This window comes from Vigna unguiculata, chromosome 1 (genome assembly GCF_037176805.1).
Source record: "Vigna unguiculata cultivar grain cowpea cultivar isolate G323 ecotype 2 chromosome 1, ASM3717680v1, whole genome shotgun sequence".
Taxonomy (NCBI): Eukaryota; Viridiplantae; Streptophyta; class Magnoliopsida; order Fabales; family Fabaceae; genus Vigna; species Vigna unguiculata.
The window spans coordinates 32,471,326-32,494,255 of NC_140792.1; the positions used below are offsets into that span (position 1 = coordinate 32,471,326).

The 22,930-nt window shown below is 31.7% G+C and overlaps 3 protein-coding genes across 3 annotated transcripts; all 3 read right to left on the minus strand.

The window, feature by feature from the left end:
- Positions 1-5,131: 5,131 nt before the first annotated feature.
- On the minus strand, positions 5,132-7,102 carry LOC114176595 (uncharacterized protein At5g39865-like). The gene has a single exon (XM_028061681.2). It carries the CDS (start codon positions 6,762-6,764, stop codon positions 5,514-5,516), a length of 1,251 nt encoding a protein of 416 aa, XP_027917482.1. The 5' UTR covers positions 6,765-7,102; the 3' UTR covers positions 5,132-5,513.
- A 4,734-nt stretch (positions 7,103-11,836) lies between these two features.
- Positions 11,837-14,425, minus strand: LOC114182339 (uncharacterized). Its single transcript, XM_028069201.2, has 4 exons — positions 14,148-14,425; positions 13,681-13,964; positions 12,634-12,898; positions 11,837-12,318 (listed from the first exon to the last, which is right to left on the minus strand). The coding sequence occupies exons 2-4, from the start codon at positions 13,916-13,918 to the stop codon at positions 12,084-12,086; spliced, it is 738 nt and encodes a 245-aa protein (XP_027925002.1). The 5' UTR covers positions 13,919-13,964; positions 14,148-14,425; the 3' UTR covers positions 11,837-12,083.
- A 508-nt stretch (positions 14,426-14,933) lies between these two features.
- Positions 14,934-21,661, minus strand: CBL (cystathionine beta-lyase). Its single transcript, XM_028069190.2, has 13 exons — positions 21,461-21,661; positions 21,004-21,181; positions 20,810-20,922; positions 20,284-20,354; positions 20,087-20,178; positions 19,616-19,703; positions 19,369-19,480; positions 18,471-18,567; positions 17,959-18,040; positions 17,191-17,308; positions 15,781-15,888; positions 15,603-15,705; positions 14,934-15,346 (listed from the first exon to the last, which is right to left on the minus strand). Exons 1-13 carry the CDS (start codon positions 21,524-21,526, stop codon positions 15,171-15,173), a joined length of 1,404 nt encoding a protein of 467 aa, XP_027924991.1. The 5' UTR covers positions 21,527-21,661; the 3' UTR covers positions 14,934-15,170.
- Positions 21,662-22,930: the final 1,269 nt, after the last annotated feature.

Sequence of the window (22,930 nt, forward strand, 5' to 3'; positions counted from 1 at the left end):
ATCGAGTCTCACTATTTTTAAACCACTATCACTTTTAAAACGTCATTTTCTAGGGTCTTACGGCTAGCATTTGAATTATTTATATTTTTGACAATTGTTTACTTTAATATTAATTGAAAAATATTTATTATTAATATTAAAAATTAACCTAATTAGATTAAAATTATTATATTTATTTATTTATTTTTAAGATTTGTAAAAATATATTAAAATTTTGGAAAAAACAAATTTTAAATTTAAATTATTTAAAAACAACTTTGTTAACTGTTCACTTTTATTTCATGTAAGAGAAAATGCAACAATTTCTCTTAAACAAATTGTTCAATAACAACTTTAATATAAAAAATTATTAAATTTATTTGCTATATTGGTGCAAAATTTTAGTATTCATGTATTTTAGAAAGATACATATCATAAATGCAGTGTAATGGTTACAATAATAATAAATATTATTATTATATCTTCTTTTTTAATATATTGTGATTTGATCATAGATAAATTTATACACAAAAATGTGAGAATGTCAATCCACTGAATAATTGATGAGAATAATAGTATAATTAATTAAATAATATTTTTATAAGATTAATATGGAGGTAATACATTAGATACAATAGTGGGATATCAAAAAAGAAAAGATCTTGAAGTTGTGAATACTTTATAGAAAAAAACCCGGAAAAAAGACATAAATTTCTAAGAAGTTATTTATCAATAATATTCTCATAAAGGTATTAATTAATTAATTAATTTAATGATGAATGAGATATTATGTAAGTACGCGAAGCAGTTGAAAGTGGTAATATTAGATATTGGACATGTGATTCCGTAAAAGACTATAAATGGACCATTATAAGATAGTATAGCTTTTAGTAAAACCCAAGATAATGGTATAATTACTTTAGATTATATCTATATACGGAATTCAATATTTGTTATTTTAGGGGACAACAATAATTTTGTACTGATACTCTAAAATGGTCAAAGTGGAAATGATAATAAGAAAGTAAACAATAATATGGTTGATGTCAAACTTTATGATTTATTTTACAAGTTTTTTTCCTATCTTTTTTATAATGATTTTTTTCATTTATTTATTTTCTATTTTGATTTACATTTTCAAATGATTGGAATTGTTCCTTCAATAACTTTTACAAATATTTACATAGAATAATATGCTAAATTGAAAGAAAAGAAATCAGTGATAGAAATTTCTCTATGTTTTAAAGTCACTATGAAAATTAAAAAACAAAATTGAAAGATCGTTAAAAAAGTCATATTTATTGGGATGATCAAGTAAGTTGGATGAGTTTCTAGAATACATTTTAATTGTATCAACCTCAATGATTAATACAGTGAATCTGCCATTAAAGATAAAAAGTATAATTTTATAAATTAAATATTTACATATTATTTCTAATAATTGTAATAAATTTATATTACTTTGTTTTCTCTCTAATATATGACATGTATCATAGAATATTACTTACTATTATCAATTTGTTTTGTTGATTTAATATTTCAAATTGACAGGTATTCTTAGTTAGACATTATTTTAGTTTTAAGTTTATATTAATCATTACTAATACATATTAATCTATTTATTTATTTTCAATTTTAAATTTTTTTAATTTTCTATGTTTATTAATTCGAATTATTTAAATTTTTTTATAATTTACTATTGTTCTTATTAATATATTTTCATATATTTTTTAAACTAATATGAATAATGTATTTAAAAATTTAATAATTTAAATTCAATTATGTTAAATTTATTATTTTAATATCACATTTTGATTTATTATTTCTATAAATTCACATAATATATTAAGTTTAATTCTATTATTTAAATTACTTTTATTTTTTTCATTATTTTAAAAGAAATCAAATATGGTCATATTCTTTGTTATTTATTTTAATTTTATTAATAATTTAAATATTTTTTAATAAGAAATAATAAGTTAGAATTCAATTTTCTGAAATCAATTTTTTCAACATAGTGTACTTCTGTAACTGGTTTAATAATTTATTGATTTCATTGAGAGGAGTATCTCAATTTACTTCTGTATATAAGAACAATAAATGTCCTAACAAAATATATTTTTATACTTTTAATAATTTATTTTAAATACTAAAATCGTATTTTTAAAATTTAAAGCACTAGAGTTATATATTTTATATGTAAAAGCTAAAACTGAATTGATCTCGAATTTTCAGATTAAAAACATAACTAAAGTTAAATTATTTTTTTCTTTTGGTTATTAATTAAATTTAACTCACTATTTATAAATTATAAAAATAAAATTCTTGATATGAAGTCTAGTGATTAAAAAATTTTAAAAAATATTTTTATAAAGAAATCATAAAAAATATATTCTAAGAGATCTATAACATATGAGATTTCTATTTAAGTTGTATTTCACTTTAACTTTAATAATTTCTTTAAATAAAAATATAAAATATATATTAAAGAGACAAATAAAAAATAAAGAAAACTAACTAATTCTTGTTCGTCGAAGTTAACAAAAAACTATGTTTTTATACACAATTAATTCATATATACTAAGAAGGTTTAACTCCATCATTAATTTTTTATTATTATAACATCATTTTAATACAATTATAATAAATAATATATTAATTATCTTATTTTTATATATTAAATAAAAAATAAAAAATATCTAAAAAGAAAATATGGCATAACAATAAAATTTTGAAAATGTGGCACTCGTATTTCCATATTCTTAATTATTTTATTTTACTTTTTTGATAATTTGTAGTACTTCACATATGCTTTTTAATAAAACCCTAAGCCCAAAATATCATTGTCCAACCACATATGCTTCAATGCTTGCACAACTTTGAAAGGTAAGAGTAAGAACTTCTAACCTACAAGATCTTCTAGAGATTAGTAAGTGCAAAAAGTTCTCCAAATTTGAAACTGTTTCACTTCATAACAGAGAGACTATTAGAGTCACCCGGCTGTTACCATTTCTTAATTATAATTGAGAATCACCTGCTCCATTGAACTTTTAATTTAAAGAAAAATACGAGTGAGATTAACAAAATTACCATCAAGTATCTAGTTACCGACAACATATAACATGCGGACAGTAAATAGTTGTCATTCACATCTTGGGTCTCGCAAAGACACGCTGGCTTTGAATTCCTCTGCACCTCATCGGGACCACCACTTCATAATTTCTGGCCCAGTCCATACGTCCAAGCCCAGTAAAAAACACTCATTTTTTTAATTCTAAAAGTAAAACTCCTTTGATTAAAAAAAAGTTAAATATGTTTTTAGTTTCTAAGTTTTAATATAATTTGAAATTAGTCTTTTTTTTTTTTAATTTTAACTAATTTAATCATTCATCTTTAAAAATATTAAGTTTATCTGACATTTCAAGCGCATTTTATGATAATATTTGAATTGTTTACATTGTTTGACACATTTTCGATTCATTGTTAACTCAAATATTATCATAAAAACGACTAAATTCACGTATTTCTAAAAATAAAAGACTAAATTAGTATAAAATTTCAAAGAGAAACTAATTCAAAAATTCATTAAAACTTGAGAAAAAAAAACATATTTAATCAAAAAGAAAAACTCTTCAAAGCTTTGGAGTAATAAAAATTTTCACCTTTTATGTTCACTTCTTGATAGGTAATTAGAATTTTCAATGGTTAATTCAATGAACAAACTCTTGTTGTTATCTTCTATCAACATCTTTTTTATTTGCATTCATATTAATTTAATGTAATAATTTGCGTTGTTGGAAAGTTTGTTTTTTTCTTTTAAGAAAAGAGTGAGTAACAAGTTAAGTTTCTTTTACCAATAGGGTGAGAGTAAAGAGTGACAATACAGTAATCAACCAGAGGAATCCAACAAGTGTGACACAGTAGAAGAAAATATATTCAGAAGAGTCCTCAACCTAATTCTAGGTCATGTTATCAAAGTGATCTGGAGGAATATTTCAAAAGATGAATCCAAAATCTTTACTTTTCAATTAACAGTTAAAATTGTATTAAATAAATTATTATAACTTTATATTTTATTTTCTAAAATATTTTGTTTAACTTTCATCAATCCTTGTGATTGTGTCATTATTGTCTTCTCATTTCTTACTCCAATATAAGCTGACAAGAGTGATTTCTACTTCTAATGAAACATTTTTAAAATATTTTTCTTTAATCTTTTTATCTCCGTTTCCAAGTTAAATTTTAATGTTTTAAGAAAGTCATATATATGGTTTAAAATAATTTTGCATCAAAATATGATTTTTTATCACAGTACAAGTTGCATTTGAGAAATATTTATTTATTGCAAAATTTATTATAAATATAATTTATATGCTTAAATTCTTATAAAGTTCAACTTGCCTCCTTCACAAGGAATCTTTTCTTCTGAACACTTTTTACCAATAGCTGGTGTTTCTCTTTTTAGAACGTGACAGATGACAGACTTATACTTATGCCAGTGCATTTTCTTTACTCTAGGAAAAACATACTTACCTTTTGATCATCAAATCATATGTAGGTGAATTTTCACCAACATTCGTTAATCTTAATGTCAGTCTCACAGGTGAACATGATCTTGTAAAAAACGTCATGCACATTCATATGTGAAAAGGTGAATGTTTCATACTATTGAAGATACAAGTAAACATTGATTCAACGTAACACTGTTGTGAAAGGGTGAATGTCACACTATTGAAGTGAAAATGTCTAGTTATAGTTTCAAACAAGATATTTCAACAAGCTAACCTAACATGCAGTAAATTATTTTCTCAGATTTATCAAAGACAGAAGATAGAGTTCCAAGCACAAACAATGCCGTGAACGTGAAGATTGTACTATTGCAGCAAGATGGGTCAGTCTTATGAAATCAACCCTGTGGTAAAATAGCCTATTTTAGCTGAAACTGACAAAGCACAAACACTGAGAGACAACTCCAAAACCAGTAACCCCCACAAATTGCACCTTCTGTTTGTATGTGCTGAAAACCATGGTGCACAATGTGGTTGTTCAAGACCTTGTAGTTTGTTCTGCCATTTTCACTGTTGAGAAACAGTGACCTTCTACTTACTGGCTTCCTTGATAATTGCATATTATGCCATAAAAAAACAAAAACTAGCAACACAGCTTCATAGATCAGACACTTCAAATTAGAAATTAAGCATGTACACATAACCTTGTCAGTTTTATTTTCTTCTGTTCAGAGGGTAATGAACACTAATAAAGCAAAAGTCTGACATAAAACAAATAACAACTGAGAGTACTGACTAAAAACAAAAGACGAAACTGAAAGGTGCATTCTTGGTGGTTGTCAATTCTACCCCAATGAATGAACAAACACAGCACCAACATGATCAACTAGGGTAAGCTTGTGATCAAGAATTGCTCTTCTGTGTAGAACATATGCTGAGAGAGATCAACATCTTAAAATGGATTTTGATACAAAAATAGTCTCGGTGAATCTGGTATACCTGATTCAGAGGACTAATTTCCATGAATCATGTACAGCAACCCGGGCATCTTATCAAGCCATTCTCATTGCAATCAGGGCACCTTCTCAACCCTCCGTCTTGATGTTCAAACACCTTCCTGCTACCACTGCAATTGGGGCATGGCACAAACCTTGCATCACCACAGTTGTCACAGACAAAGCCAGGCTCCTGAGTGGGGAAGCCTTCTAACAGCCTTACTAATTCTCCAGACTCATTCATATGCTTCATCTCTTCAGCATTTCCCACATACTTCCCTCTGATAAAGACCTGTGGCAAGGTCACTGCCTTGCCACCAAGAGCATCCTGCAACTCCTTCCTATAAGATGAATCCATTGAGATGTCCCTCTCATCAACCGCAACTCTGAATCCCCTCAGAATCATCCTAACTGAACAACAATCCTCGTAGGTCTTCCGGATCCCTCTCAAACTAGTACAATAAAGCACTATTCTGTCCTCAGTGCCAGGCAAACGGCACAAATGATTCTTACACAATGAAAAAGAAGGAGAAAATACCAAAGGGCTAGACCCCATTGACCTGATATCCCTAGGTAGAGTGTTCCTACCAAGTTGCCTCGATGATAATGCTCTCCTGTAACTCCAAGCCACACTTGGATCCAACTTAGCAAGCAATGCTTCCTCAGACAAGTGCTGCCAAAGTGGCTTCTTGGTTGATGCTGGAGAGCAAGAGTTTTCCGTTACTGTTTGTGAAGTTTTCAGAGACTCAAAGGAATCAAGCAGTTTCTTCCTTGCAGACCCATCAAAAGCTGTGTACCTGCATGAACTTGGCTTGTCTAAAGTAGAAGTGTAAGGAGGCTTCGCAATTCCTTCCTGTCGCTCTTGTTGTTCTTCTTCTTCATCCAAGCCATCCATGAGTTCCCAAGTGTTGATGACGGAGTCTGGGGAGAGCGAGTGTTCTAGCTCAGTTTGGTTTGAGGTTTTGGTGAGGTGGGGTTGGTCTTTTGGGGTAAAGTTGGGGTCTTTTTGGTCAATGAGAAGAAGGGAGCCATAGGTGGTGGAGGTGAGGGAGACAAGGTGGTGTGTGTCGCCCTTTTTGATGGGAGGGTGATGGACAAGAGGCATTGGGAGAGAAAGGGCTCTTCTTCTAACCGGGGGTGAAGAACTGTTGGAGTTAATGTGTGAAGCAGAAGCAGAAGAAGAAGAGAAAGAAGAAGAAGCAAGAGAAGCAGAAGGAGAGGGATCCTGATCTGGATAACTGTTGGCCACAATGGTGATGGTTCTTGAGGCTGAGCAACCCATGATTTCACAATGAACAAGGAGATGTGCCTTCCTTGCCTTTGCTTAATTGCTTTGCTTCCTCTCTCAAACAAAAAGGACACTTTCTATTTTTTCCTTCCCTCCTCACTCCAAACTTTTTGGCTTTGTAAAAGTCTTCTTTGGAAGACCTTTGTGAAATAATGATTGTCCTACAGTAGAGATAGAGAGAGAGTTAGTTTTGGAGGCTTAGATTAGATGCAAAGGAAGAAGTACACAAGGGAGGTATACTGTGGTGAGAGGTGGTAGAACGGTGCTTTCAAGTGGGTTAGAGGGGGAAGTTGATGAGCATCAATGCTGTGTACAATTGGGAGCATCCAGTAGCAGTTAGGACCATTGTTTTTAAATTACTGATAAAAAAATGGTGAGGGACCATTTGTTTTTAGGGCATAACAAAGTGGTAAAAAAAGGGGACACTGATCATTGGAAGATTCCTGTGTAAATTTGTAGGGTATACATTTTCGTATCAAAGTACTAAAGTTAAACTCTTTTAAGTATTGTAATCTATTTTCACATGTAAAAACAGAGTATTTGACATTCCAGAACATGGTTAAATTGGATCTGCCAACCTCCCTCCTCCCAGCTCCTGTTTTTCAAATGTAACATAAATCTAGCAACATCTTTTTGTTCAGTTTGAAAGTTTTAATAATGTGCATCGTTATTTGCAACTACCCAGCATTTAAATTCCTTTGAATTGTTGCCAGAAAAAAAAAAGGGAAAAGAGAAACCGACAAATGAATGGAACTTGAACCATTGGATTTTAGTAGAGATTTGTTTCGCCTTGTTAATAATTAAAAAAAGAAAAAGCTGGTTGTTGCTAAAGTTGTATGTTTCTTAGGAGGAAATAGACAAAAATAATAAATAACATGTGATGTAGTCTAAAAGAAAGAAAAATTACATTACTGTTAAGTGTAATCATAAATGTCTTGCACCTTTTGATATTGGGTATACTTCGCTTGTTTCAACATATGAATATAGTAAAATCATGCTCAGGTCCCATGTGAAGTGTTAAATTTTTCTTAATTTAATGCATGAACGAGTCAATATCAAGTGAAGGGAATAATAAAATATTCATCGGTGCTTAAATGTAGAAGCTGTGTATCATATTCATCAGCAGTGATTTTCATAGGTTGAGAAGATTGATTTGGTTGGACATATCCAAACTCTGCTGCTGAAAACAAAGAGAAAAACATCAAATTATAGAACTGATGATAGTGGTGGCAGTTAGAAGAAGCTTCACCTTCAAAGCCAATACATGATCACCAAGTCAATACAAGCAATCCAAAGGTTGGCCCATTTGAAAGCTTACGACCAAGGATTTCATAATCAGTCTTTTCCTTTTCAACTTGAAGTTAATTTTTAATGAATTTCAAGTTTTAAAACCAAACCTTTTCAATTTTTAATGTTAAATTTAGATAAAATAAAAAAAAGAGTTTTTAATCTGAACACATTTTTTTTTATCATATGTGATATTAAGATTGACCAAGTATGTCTATATGATAGGAAGGTTGGTGATGTTTGATGACATTGCTAAAGTGGAAGATGGACTAAAATAAACCCATTTAATGAATGAGAAGGGGATCATACATATATGAAAATGCATCACCAAAAAGAGAAGGGAGATGAAACAATGACGTTGATTTCTTCAGTAGGTAGAAGGGGGAGAAAATAGTTGAATGGTGATTGATACAGAATCAGAAGATGCATGTCACTTATTTTCTGATACAAAAAAGGGTGTGAAGGGAATGATGAGAAAAAAAGAAGAAATATTTTCTACTTAGATGTCATAATTAGTCATAACTACCAGTCAAAGTCCTTCTGTTTAAACTTCTCATCCAATTAAATAGTGAATGATATTAACATGCAGGTTCCTTACCATAATCATCAACCATTAACATCATCAAAGCATATTGCTGGTTAAATCACATGCCATGTCAAAGGATTATTGGCTAGTTAATATCTAAATTGATGTTGTTATAAGTATTAACTGATAGAAAATAGTTGCTTAAAAAATATATGTTGCTACCCTTTTAACTTGATACTAGAATACAATGTTTGAAGTAACAGGACATCCTTTGAACAAAGCAAATGCTATTAGGCTAATGACAAAGTTGGTATGTGGCGTGGTAAGAAATGATGGAAGCAAACTGAAAAGAATTTGAAGGAAATTGGCATGATTTCAACCTCAAAATAGATTGAAACAGACATTTCATAATTAAGGACCACATGGTAGCCAACCGGGGCAGGTGACACCGAGACCACAGGCCACAACTCCATTGTTCCCATGCGGCTCTTAGTTGCTAAAGTAGCTGTCTCATCTACTTTGTTGCTTTACTCATAACCCTTTTCAAATTTCGAAAGAAAGGTTCTAAAGTTTCTACCTTCTTTGTATGGTCTAGAAAATGTTCAGCATGTGTTATTTGTCATCTCTAGTATCTTTCAGTAAACTTGAAAAACAGAAGGGGGGACAGAGAAAATGTCTTTAGAATAGTATCTATCTATCTATGTATCCATTGCATTTCATCTCATAGACAATAATACTAACCTTGCTGAAATTGAAGATTGATGTTTATGGTACAGTAGCAGAACTTCTGTAAGCTAAAATAAAGTAGTGTTATTCTGCAAAATAAAATGCTGATACTCATATGAGCTATTTTGGGAAATTTGCAAACCTCAATAGCATTCCTATTCCATAGTGACACAACTAAATCCGTTAGGCATTCAGGATATGTCATGACACTGATGAACCTGAACAGACATGGCAGAGTTCCTTCATAGATTCCAACCAATCTGGTAAAATTATTAACTTTGACAGAGCATGAGGTTTCAATGAGCCCTTAAATTGATGTTTGGACAACTACTAAAGATTGTAAAGGTATTCTGCTAAAAGTTAAATTTGGTACAGTTCTTGACATGCAGTCTTTAAACTGAAAAGGGGTCTTAATTGGTGCTGCTGTCAGATTGAAGGACGAGATTATTACAATACAATACACAATTAGCAAAATATCGAAATGAATTTCCTACTCCTAAATACACATTTTAGAGGAGTTTAGCTTGATAACAAATTTAAGTGGATAATTTACTGACATTTCTAATGCTCCAATCTTCACAAGTAATTTTATCTCGCATTCCATTTGAATATGGAAAAGGGTAGTAATCTTTTGAAATCCTAATACATTGCACCCCTTTTACTTTTTTACCTTTTGTCCTTAGTTTTTTCTGCTTTATTGCAGTTTGCTTTATGATACAGCAAAATTGCTTGTCGTCTTAGAGATTATACTCCCTTTGTACACAATGTCAAAAAACTGACTATTGCGTCCTATATCCTTTCCCCTCTTAACACGTCATAGACATATTAGGAGATTTGGGAGCGGTTAAGGAAACATAATTGCAGCCACTGTAGGAGCAAAAAAACAAAATTCTTTGAAATAATTAGTTACCTTCAACTTTGGTCCTTTTTTGCTGTATTTAATATATTATCTAGGGTATACAAACATGGCCTAATTAATGAGATGTGTATCAAATTACCAACAACAGAGTCAGCAGGATGAACCTCTTCATACATTTTGGTGACAAGCACATCACATGGTAAAGTGGGCTGAACCACACCAAAGAAACAGAAAGAGCAATGAGAAAGGTTCATGCTACGTTTGATCTCATGTGGGCTCATATGCCTGAAAAGTTGAACCTCCTTTTCCTCCCTAATTTTTCAAAATACCTTGACCACATTCATTAGTTTCAATATCAGAAAAATTACGATTGGTTCTTACACGTCTCATCAGAACTCTTGATCAAGGATGTCAAACAAATTTGTATCATCGAGTATCCACGGATAAAACTCGCAAGAATAATTTTTATACCATTATATTAATGGGACGGGTACGAGTATCTCGTACCTGCTAAACTCTAATGTAAATAAAAGAAAATGAAAAAATATTATTAAAATATTAATATATTAATTTTAAATGAATTATTTTTTATTAATTAGTTTTAAAAAAATATTTTTTTATAAATTGTTATTCAATACTATTTAAATGTGTTATTTGGACTTTATTTGAAATTTATGAATGTTATGTATTATTTTATTTGAATTTACGATTAAAATATATTGTTAAATATATACCCGTGGATATTAAAATTATGTGTATAAAAGATACTTAACGGATATAAGTACAGGTACGACATAAATATTTATCCAGCAAGTAAAATACGGAGAAGCTACTATCTATACCATACTCGTCCCATTGACATCCTACTCTTCTATTTTACGTGACAATGTTTGAATTCTACGAGACAATGTTTGAGGATTTGTTCTGCTTTCTAAAAAAGTACAAAGCCGGAAGAGATTATTATTATTATTATTATTATTATTATTATTATTATTATTATTATTATTATTATTATTATTATTATTATTATTATTATTGAAGAACATCCGGTCTATAACATTTTTCTTCATTTTCTTCATGCAGTGTAATGTGGAACACTCCACACAAATAACCAATGAAAGCAGTTCGAGCAAATTCAATTTCATGCAACAATGAATGTAATGCAATTTTTTCTGATTTTCTTATCCGAAGAATGAAATCCTACAAACTGCCTCGTTAAGTGGACCACCAGTTAAGCTTTAAAAACGAAAGACAGGAAACAGAAAATACCTTAAAGAGCGCTTATATTAGATGAACTACTTTATTGGATACTTTAAGAACAGCCTTCAATGTATCTATACATTGTGTGACTTAGTTTTGAAATTTCATGAAAAATATCAAATCTACCTCCCTGAATAAATTTCTTTTACTTTACAAGAACTAAATCTTTTGAGCAACATACATTTAGGAAAACTCAAAGAGCAAATGTCATGTTGAATTTTTTTGGATAATATGACAGTTATTACACAAAAATGTATATCAACATATATTGTGCCGAGCCAATGCTCCAACCTAGAGAGCAGATTATTCAGATAAACTTGTAGTCATATCTCTTAAAATCTGAAAGTGTTATATATCTCCTATCTCTTAAGAAGATGCATCAGTCGTGTCCTGCCAAACCAGAGCCACTAATACCATATGGGGAGCAATTCATTCAAAAGTATCGCAACATATGAACAAGGAATTATTCTGTAGATTAATCTACAAAAATACATTTCTTGTGGCATAGAAAACATGTAATTCTATTCGTACATAGCCAGGTTTAATTCCACTACCAAAAACAAAGAAACTCAAAGATGAGTGTAAGAAATACAAATACCCCAGTCATTATGTACAAAGGTTCAGGTTCATCTCATGAAACGAGGCAATACACATACTAAGACACATAATCCCTTCCCGCCCATCTCTCCTCGTACTTTCCAAATGAGTAGGTAGATGAAGGTATCCCAGTCAAGTGAAAGGGATCAGGTTCAATACCATAATCTGTGAGTGGTCTATGCTCAAGAATATCATCATGATTTTTCACAAAAGCCGGTATTTCAATCTCTCCTTTCTTTATATCATCCCAGAGGTACTGAAGCCGGCTTACATACTTGATCTTCCAATATAATCTATACCAAAAACAAAGGGAACCAAAATCAAAAATAGGATTAGTGTAAAAAGTGATAGTGGATCAACCAATGTAACTGACGAAAATCACAGATATTGCAATACAACTATGACCCTACTTGCATAAGCTAAGTAAAATAAGTTAATTTTTTCTTCAAAAGCTCAAGTGCAAAAGTTAATTTTAACTAAAGAAATTTATTCATTTTACTTTTCATTTTGTTCTCCTATAAGTTTATCCAAACACAACCTAAATTATACCCCTATATAGAATGCTTTTGATGTTCATTTGTGTTAAGAATCAAATGAAGATGAGTTACCCTCCACTCAAGAAGAGGCGGCCAACAGTAGCAATGACTAGCCAGGACCAAAGGCCAGGGTGGATGAAATACACAATTTGAAGCCTGTCCTTGAAATTAGAAGGAAGCTCTTCATAAATCCACCTTAAGATCGTTATACCAGGGGAATTATCCTCTTTCTGAACGGTGGTGTGCATGTAAACAATACAGAATGGCTCATCCGGCAACTCGCTGCAGATCTTGTGAAACACATATCTCTTCAGTCTCTCTGCGCTTACAACAGTTGCTGCACACCATTTACAAGCACTTCAGTACCAACTCAATGGAATAGAAGTAATGCAAATTTCAAAACAGCTTCGCCAAAAGATACAATAGGAATTTACATCGCTAGAGCTTTAATTTAATTTTTTTTTCTTGAAAGCAACGTATCTCCATAGCCAGAAACCATGAAACCAGTCCCAAAGAGAGTAGAGTACACATTAAGGTGCAACTCCTCTCTTCACACGTGCTGCTCTATTCACACAGTTAGGAATCAAACCCCTCTAACATGCTTAAAGGCCTAAGCTACTAGCACTTGAGCCACCCTTTGTGAGTCCTAGAGCTTTAATTCAATTATTAACTTACTTTCTCATCTCCATTTTTTCACATTGTTTGAGACAGAGTTGTGTTCTTATCCTCGTAGACAGACCCAGACAACCTCACAGCGAAGCAAACGTCAGAAATACATAAATAGAAGATCAAACGAAAACAATATTGAAATTTACATGTAAAAGAAGAACGCATAAGAAGGTGGAATAACAGGGTTATTGCATAACAGACCACGAATTCGTGACTCTATAATTCAAGTGTTGAATCCCAGTGTTTTTCCGAAAAATTACAGAAACTAGTTTGACTAGCATCTACATGTAACACATCAAATCTCACTAGTGAAACAAACTACTATAACCAAAAGAGACCTGATATTCTAACATAAACACATCTCCTAACCCCCGAAGAAACCCTAAAATATGAAACCACGTTAATTAATTAACTAATTAAGTTGAGTTGACTGAGAAAACAGTAAAATACCCGGGAAGTACTTGCCGACGATGCGGAGAATGCGATTGGAATTTTTGTCGGTGCCTTGGAAGAGGAGGAATTGCAACTGATCGAGATCAGAGAAATCTTCATCAGGGAAGAGATACTGAGAACAGTCATGCCAATTCTCTTCTTCTTGCTGCTGTTGATGTTCAAGGAAGGGTCGCGCGTCGACGCCGAGGTCCGACGCCAAAACCACCACTGAGAAATCCTCCGATGACTCACCCATCGCCGCCCCTTATCCGTGTTGATTGGTTATTGGTTGCGTTTCTTTACTGATAGATTGAAAATATAGTTGGAAAATATAATTTAATTCTAGAAATAACATAGTTTAATATCATAAATAACATAATTTAATAAAATAAACTCCATGAAATATTATAACTACGATCAAATACTATAATAAAATAAGATAAAAGATTAACGTCGATCACAAATATTTTGATAAATTTGATTACTTTTTGTAAATTCTTCGCAGGCCTCACGAAATGTCTCCTTAGTCATATTCCATTGCGATAGTGCTCCCACTAATATCTCGACGATCAACCATCTTATAACATGCCTTCGTACCGACCACTTAATGACTATGTTCTTCTGAGTACCTATTCATCATCTGGGATGTCACGACAACATTAAATACATGTGAACCAATACGACTCCTTATACATGTCGTAAGATCCCTGAATAACAATAGGTACTCTTGTTCTAAAAATTTGTGCTTACAATAAAATGCAACAAGTAAACGACATTCTCCCACTCCTCAGTCTTGCAACAATCTCCATACATAGTGTAATTATGTAATTATCGATATGTATTTTCATTAAATAATAAAATTAATTTTTTTTAATAAAAATAAAATAAGTTAATACAAAACGTCAAAATAACGATCATGAGAAAATACATATCTCTTTATATATGGTTGTATTGTATGGTACTGAATTATTGAATTTTTTGGATATGACAGTTATTACACAAAAATACGAATCAACATATATTGGGCGGAGCCAATGCTCCAACCTAGAGAGCAGAGTATGCAGATAAACGTGTACTCCTATCTCTTAAATTCTGAAAGTGTTATTATATATCTCCGTGGTGATGATGGAGTCATGCATATTCAGAGTCATTCAAAGGCCTGTATCCAATATTTCTTTTTCTGGAAAAGATCGAGATTTGGGATAGATGCTGTTGATGACATGCTTGCATTTTAAAATTTACATGGCAAACTAAAAACAATAGATCAAAGATGACAAATTTGTACTAGGCTCTTTGAATCTTCATAGGACAATACTTTCACTAATCTTTAAAAACTTGAATGACCCCATATCAGTGGAGGCGAGGACAGTAATCACGGAAAATGTTGATTTAGTTTACATGCATATAAGAAGAAACACTTAAAATTTCCACCCTCGAGCATCCAAACACAGGATAACAATGCTCCCAAATCCTCAACATCTTCAGGATGAATATTATAGAAAAAAAAATTAAAGAGGCCCTGTTCTTAGTGCATTGTCTAGATCAGAAATGAGATCATTGACATCCTCAATCCCCACAGATATACGTATAAGATCTTCAGTCAACCCCCTGGCCTCACGAACTGCAGAAGGTATGCTTGCATGTGACATAAAGCATGGCATGCTGATAAGGGACTTAACACTCCCTGACAACAACAAAAATAACAAGCATAATCAGCCTCTCTCCATGCACAAGCACACATCAAAATTCCGTATTGCTTTCTCATTTAACATCTTACACTTAATTATCGAACTATATGAACACAAAATTGAACTAAAAGGCCCGTTTAGAGAACTGTTGAACTTCATACAAACTGATTTTTCATTAAAGAACTGGTATCCTGAAGAACCTACCATATATAGTTATGTTATTTTAGTATTACTAAGTGAAAATTCATTTACCAAAGCTGACGGTTATGCTGAAGTATTTGGTGGTTTCAACAATATGCCTTGAAAGTGGCAGTGAACCAGTCAAGAAGCTAAGCACAGATCCTGCACCCTTTGCCTGCAATGAATATATATAATAAATTGTGGCCACATAGGAACACCAATCTTAATTTTAAATTATACCATACCATACCTGAGAATAGTGTAAATCACGACCGGGATGACCAGGTAAGCCAGCATAATTCACTTTCTTAACTCGAGGATGGGAAGCAAGGAACTCAGCAATCTTTTGTGCATTATCCTACACAAGATTTTCATTCAAAATTGACAGCCATAAAAACATGCATATACAATCATCATAAAAGACATTGATAAACCAATTGAATCTGGACCCCAAAAATGAAATATCTCATTCTGCACAAATCAAATTGAGACCATTAAAATTTAACAGCCAGTCTCCAAAAACAAATTAACATTCTGGAGCAGAAGAATTAATTTCCTAAGATCTACAGTTTTAAGGCAGATTAGAAATCCAATTCTGAACTCTAAATCAGAGAAACTATGATAATTTAACAGATAAGTGAGAAAAATATGGGAATCATTAGACTGTTGATCAAAATTATGATTAGTTTCATGCATGTCTCATTATAACTCCATTCAAGCATGTAACTATACTGTAGGATAAAGAAAGTTTGACTGACTATGAAATTGTTAAAGGAGCAGATTGGCTTCAAAATCAGAAGTAAAAGCCAATCAAAGAAATTATAGAAATATATTCAGGAATGAGAATATGTGAATAATGTACAGCAGAACCGCAAATCACCAAGCACGCAAGCAATTTCTGAAAAATCTTTGAACATTCAAGCAAATGACTACTGAGTTGGAAAGAGAGAGATCTATCCCTCCACAAATCTGATTCCAAAAAATAAGGGAATATCAGGATGAGAAATAGACTGCGACAGCAACTTTCATTTTGAGAAAAACAAAAAGGGTAAACTTCCCAACTGATAAAATTCACAAGGATACAACTATTCAATGCCTACAATATCCTTATCCCACTAGGTGAAGTGGACTACATGGATCACACAACACCATTCGCCAGTTAAAAATCAAATTACCAAGGATAGCATTAACCATTAGATCCTTTTCAATAAATTCCTCATTGTCCTTTTTAGTTCCCCTCTATCTCTTTTTTTCATAGGACCCAAAACCATGTGAACTTCTCTCCTCATTTGTGCTTCCAGTGGCCTTCATTGTACATACCTTAACCATTTCTTTATCTTTCTTCTCAATAGGTGTCACACCAATATCTACTTGCATACCATCAAATCAAACTCTGATGAATGATTAAAATAACCCTCATTCTGTGTCACTGTCAATCTGAGATCTTTTTATGTATCATCTTCATTCTTAGCAACTTATCACAAAGATTGAACTGAAGGTACTTGGAAAGATTCATGTGTATTCCGCTCAGAATATATTTCAGCCAGTTGTATTCTTGTTCACTAGACTAATCATTAAAATATATTTAACTATTCTAAAATATAATAGAGACAAACAATACATGCCCTAATATGATTATACAAATAGTAGAAAGTTGCACCTGTTGCTTTTCTACTCTCAGGGCCATTGTCTTGATTCCTCGCATACAAAGCCAACAGTCAAATGGGGCTAAGCCTGAACCCTCCGCATTCTGCAAGAAATACAATTCCTTTCCCAACCTTAAGATTGACAAAAGTAGATAACCAACCATCAGGGAGGAGATGCAAAGTGAGTGCTGAGTACCGATCCAGAGTAATTTAAAAGAATAATTATAAAAATAAAAACTCTATTACAAGAATAATTGCAAGTAGATTATGCAAGAACAAAAGGCTTTGATTCAACTTTCGCTTAATGAAGCTTATAAAAAAAACAAAGGGATCGAAAGAAATAGCTGACAAGAGTACCATTACCAAATTTTGAAGGAGCACTCAGAACTTAACAAAGCAAAGGGATTAACTCCTTCTTCCTTTGGTTTGAAATAATAAAGGAATTTTCTAATAAAGATTCAAAACATAATGTATCCTCTGATTTAAACAAAGCTCGTGGAATTTTTTACTACATATCATACAAAAATAATTTACTCAAGCATTTCAAAATGCATCAAATCAAATCCATCTTGTAGAAAAGCTTGCCAATATTTACCGATCCACTTAAGATATTAACAGACAAAAACATTTACTCAAAATATAAATAAAAAGATGCTATTCAATTAAATTTAAATCACAGCATTAGTGAAAATGAAATATAGACCGACAAGTTTAAATGACAAAAACAATAAATTAATATCTTTAATATCTGAAAATTTGAGATACATTAAAAGAGTAATTACTTTTCACCCTTCACAGCAAGCACACCAGCCATAATGTCACTATGTCCACCAATAAATTTTGTAGCTGAGTGCATGACAATATCTGCAGTGCAAAAGTACCCGTCTGAGTATACTATGGGTATAACTAGCCTTGTTGAGATTATCTTAATAAATTCCTTTATGCACTAAAAAATAAAAGAGTGAAAAATGGAGTTTGTATCACATCATACTCGTCACAAATATTTCTATTTAAAATGACAACGGAGTAAACATTACAGTGAATATATAGTGCTAAGTAACTAATCAAAATGGATATGTAATTTTGTCATTCGTATATTTTGGTATGAAACACAAATGCAGAAAAACCAGTACATTGCATATTTTTCACTCTTGGTCTTTGAGGAATTGGAAATGGTTTTCAATATTCACTCATCACATTCCACCCTCAATTTTCTTCTGTCTGTGTTAGCAAGCATGTTTTAAAGAAGCGAGTGGATCTATTTATACTCATTAGCTTATGTAATTGCTAATACCTGCTCCAAGTTCTAATGGCCACGACAATACAGGTGACATGATACTGTTGTCCACTAACACAAGAGCCCCATGTGAATGAGCCATCTCTGCTATTTTCTGGACATGAATTAAGAAAGGAGAAAGAAAAAGAAATTTCATATTATTGAGAGTAAAACCATTTAATGTTTCAGATCAAAAGTTCATATCATACATACAAGAAGAGGACTTGAATTTTAAAATATGTTTGATATCAGATACTGCAACAAAGTACTGAAGCTAATAGTAATTCAGGGATAAAAAAAGTCCTATAAACAATGAAGAACAAATGTCTAAACTTAACAGAAATTGTAAGTTATTTTTAACATAGAAAACATGATTTACAATTAAAAAGTAAAATATACAGCCATACCATTAGAGTAAGAAAACTACTATTGGCAGGTCTGCAAGTTTCAACATTGCAGTGACCTATTATCTAGGTAGGAAAAAATGATGGAAAATATACTTATTGCTGGCAGTCACAATTAGATATACAGCCAGATAGATATTAAAGTCAGGGTATTATTTATGGATTATTATTATTCATAATTGTAACACTGTAAACATAAAAGAACAAATTATCATGTTTCCTGACGTCACTATATATCCCTTTTTTTTTCATATTTTTGGAAAAGGGAGAGTAAGACGAATCAGAGTGAGATGCCTTACTAAAAAACATCAATTCCACAGCATTTCCTGAATACTAAGAAATAATATTCCTTGGAAGTTGACAGTTCAAATTACAGAAACTTCCTCACAGTTTCTTAGCTTAGGTGTAACACTTAGTGAGGTAACGAAGAGGACACCATCAACCACCATAGAAAAACTTAATCAATACCATTGACAATCTGAAAGTCAGAACTACAAAATATGACACCTTACTCGAATATCAGAAATTTGTAGCCGAGGATTGGTTGGACTCTCAAGCCACACAAGCTTAGTCCTGGGTCCAATGGCAGATGCAACCTCATTCAGATCACTTGTATTTACCCGTCTGCAAAAACAAGAATTAACCTCACATCATTAAAAATTTGTACTCCATGGAACCAACGAAGTTGGCTGATATTTTGTATAATTAATTAGTCAATCTATAGTAAATAACTAAGCATAACCAACAAATCAGACTAACTTCACCACAATTCCAGTCCTTGGAACTACTTGAGACAGCAACCTATCTGAGCCCCCATATACATCATCTCCAGCAACAATTTCCTCACCTATATGTACATTGCCAGGAGTAAATAACAATTAACTATCATGTCTTATTAAAAAACGAAAATCTATGTTTGCAACCCCACAGTTCATGAGGAAGTTTTCTATGTAGTCTGTTCTAGTTTTGTTATGAATCTGACACAGGACCAATCGAGGAAAAAAGAGTGATAAGAAGAAACTGACAGAGGCCCCAAAATAAAAAAGTGTAACACTACATTACATTGTGCACCTCTTTGATATTTTATTACTAAACTTATAATTTAACCACACATATATAATAAAAATAACCTTAGACCCTGTAGCTACTCAGTAATTAAGCCAAGCTAAACTCAAATAACTAACAACGAAGATGGATCAGATTTTATCACACTGAAGAAAGAAAAAGCACCAGTTCCAACGAGATGAACAACAGCAGTCAAAGCGGCCATTCCGCTGGTGAAGCACAAGGCTCTATCTGCTTTATCAAGTTTTGCCAGTAAACTAAGAACATAAAACATGCAAATTAAAAGAGGAAGGACAAAGAAACATAATATGAAACATCCATAGATGCAACCCGAAACAAAACCAATCACATCGTTATCAAACCTTTCTAAAGCATCCCGGGTAGGATTTCCACTTCTAGTATAGTCATAGGGACCGTTTTCTATTGCAGAAGGCTGCATAAAAGTTGGATATGAAATAAGACACGGAATGATATGAAATAAGCTGACGCATGATAGCTAGAGTTAGTTGTGAGAGTTAGCTAATTCTGTTAATAAAAGTTGGATATAAATGGCTAATGGATTGCCATTGGACAGTTAGTTTCTTCATAATCATAATCCAGTCTTGAAATTCTTGATCATTATCCAATATACTTCACGGAACTTTTCTTCTCTTGGGTTCCATGTTTCTGATTTTAGTTCTTCCAGTAAAATAGATTCCTAGAACTAGCAATTATCACATCACAGAGATGTTAAAAGAAAGATATTTAATAGGGCATTTTAACATACTAAATACTCACGCGAGCATCATGCATTGATCCAAGATACCAAAGTTACGTAAAAAAAAAAAAAAAAAAAAAACAGCTATAGGATCTTCTGTCACAAGATAGTATACAAAATCAAAGCTTCACCTGCTTAAAAGTAGCAGTTTGGTAAAGTGGGGTGCTAATTGCTCCAAAAGGATCAAACTTGTTCTCAAAATTCATCACTATTGTAGAGATACTAGGCTCCCCTAAATCCTCTTCTGCAAACAGAAAGAATTAGCATTTATACGCAAACATATAAACCCTATATATGGTGTGAGCTCAGGAAATACAGAACATACCACTTAAGCTCACGACAGCATCGTCCACAAAAGATGATGATGACGACTCCACCTCCATCTCTCTGTTATCAACCAAGCAACTCAGCTTGAACCCTTCAGTAGACAACACTCTCTTGGTACTGAAATTTTCTGACTTGTTAAATCCCAAACACTCCCACCTGGTTGCAGCAGTCGAGCTCTGAAACACACCATGCCAAGGAGAGAATACGAACCATTATACAAAAGAAACTGGATCATCATCGTCATTGAGTGAAAAATATGATTTTGAAACATGCTTTGAGCTCTTGAAAGAAAATGGGTCATCATGGGGGAAGTCCACAATTATCATATCTACCAGACTTCGATTTTTTGTCTTTCATTTTTGCATTTTACCCCAAAAATCAAAATTGTATTTTCTTGCACTCTCTCAAAAAAAAAAAAACTAAAACCGTAAGGGGATTTTTTTATTTTCTTTTACCTGAGCATAACGATCAATGACGAGTGACTGAAGGAAGGGCTTCAAAGAAATTGCAGAGGAAAGCATTATTGAAGTTGATATGTTTGGAGCTGTATGATGTTGTCTGCGCTTGTGTTAGCGTTGGATTGTTCGACTTCGATGTCTATGCATTTGGCCGCCATTTCGGTTTGTGGGGGGACTTTATAACAATTTCATTTCGTGAAAATTTGTTTCATAATTCCCAATTTTGTTTTGTGCAAATACTGTACTAATTTAGAAAATTTTAATTTAAAATTAAAATTAGATAACTAATTTTGGCTGTTTTAATTTTTGCTCTTCTTTTCCCTGCTGAGGAGAGAATAAAATGTGATAGTGGAAGAATGGTTTTTGCCGTTAATGGAGTTATTGAATATTTAAAATAGTAGGGATATGATATGAGATCCAAGATAGACCTATAAGGGAAATACATGTAGAAAGAGTGCTCTCAAAAGTTTTGGTGAGAGGCAAGTTGAAACAGGCAACCGGGCGGGACGGATTTCACTATCCGATACTCATCTTTGTAAAAAAAATTTATCACTATCCTCATATCCAAATACAACCGGTATTAAACTTTTGTCTCGTTCACAATTCCAACGGGTAACGAGTATAATCTCGTACCCATATCTGTACCCGTTTTCTTACTACTTTAATATTAATTTTAATTAATTTTTATAAAATAATAAAAAATTACGATAAAGGAAACATAATATTATCAAATATTCAATATTAGGAAGATAATTTGTTTATTCGATATCAAATACTTTTAAATAAATTATAATTGTTTACATTTTAGATTAGCATACAAAATAAAATCTCATGAGAACCAAATCATTTATTAAATTTGCAAACATTAATGAAACCTAGTTGATAAATTGTAAAAATATTTTTAAAAAAATATAAAAGGAAAAAAATATTCAAATTAAAATATATTTTAAATGTTTGTTTACTTCAATTTTTTAAACTATAATGAATATATTTTTATACACTAATAAAAGTTATAATACATTACTTGATCAAAATGACGCAAAGAACAAATAATAAACATAATAATAAAATTTTAACATAGATCTTGTATCTTTTGAACTCCAATATATGTTGGATGGTGGTAAAAAAATATTCATGGCAATTACATTACATTTTTATATTGTAGTAAATAAAAATTATTTATACATTTATAGTGAAAAAAATTAAAGTATGACTGTAATGAGTTAGAAAATAAAAAATAATTAGATAAAATTTATCGAAATAATATTCTACATGATGAAAATAAAAAAAATAAAAAAATAAAAAAATTAACAGATATGTGTCTTATAAACAATTTGGAGACTATTGAAAGAAATCACACAAAGAAAAACAAATATATATTTAAGGGTACGATAAGATGAAAAATATCTAAGAGATCTAAGAAAACTTTTCAAATATCAACATATACACTCAATGGTTGAGGAATAA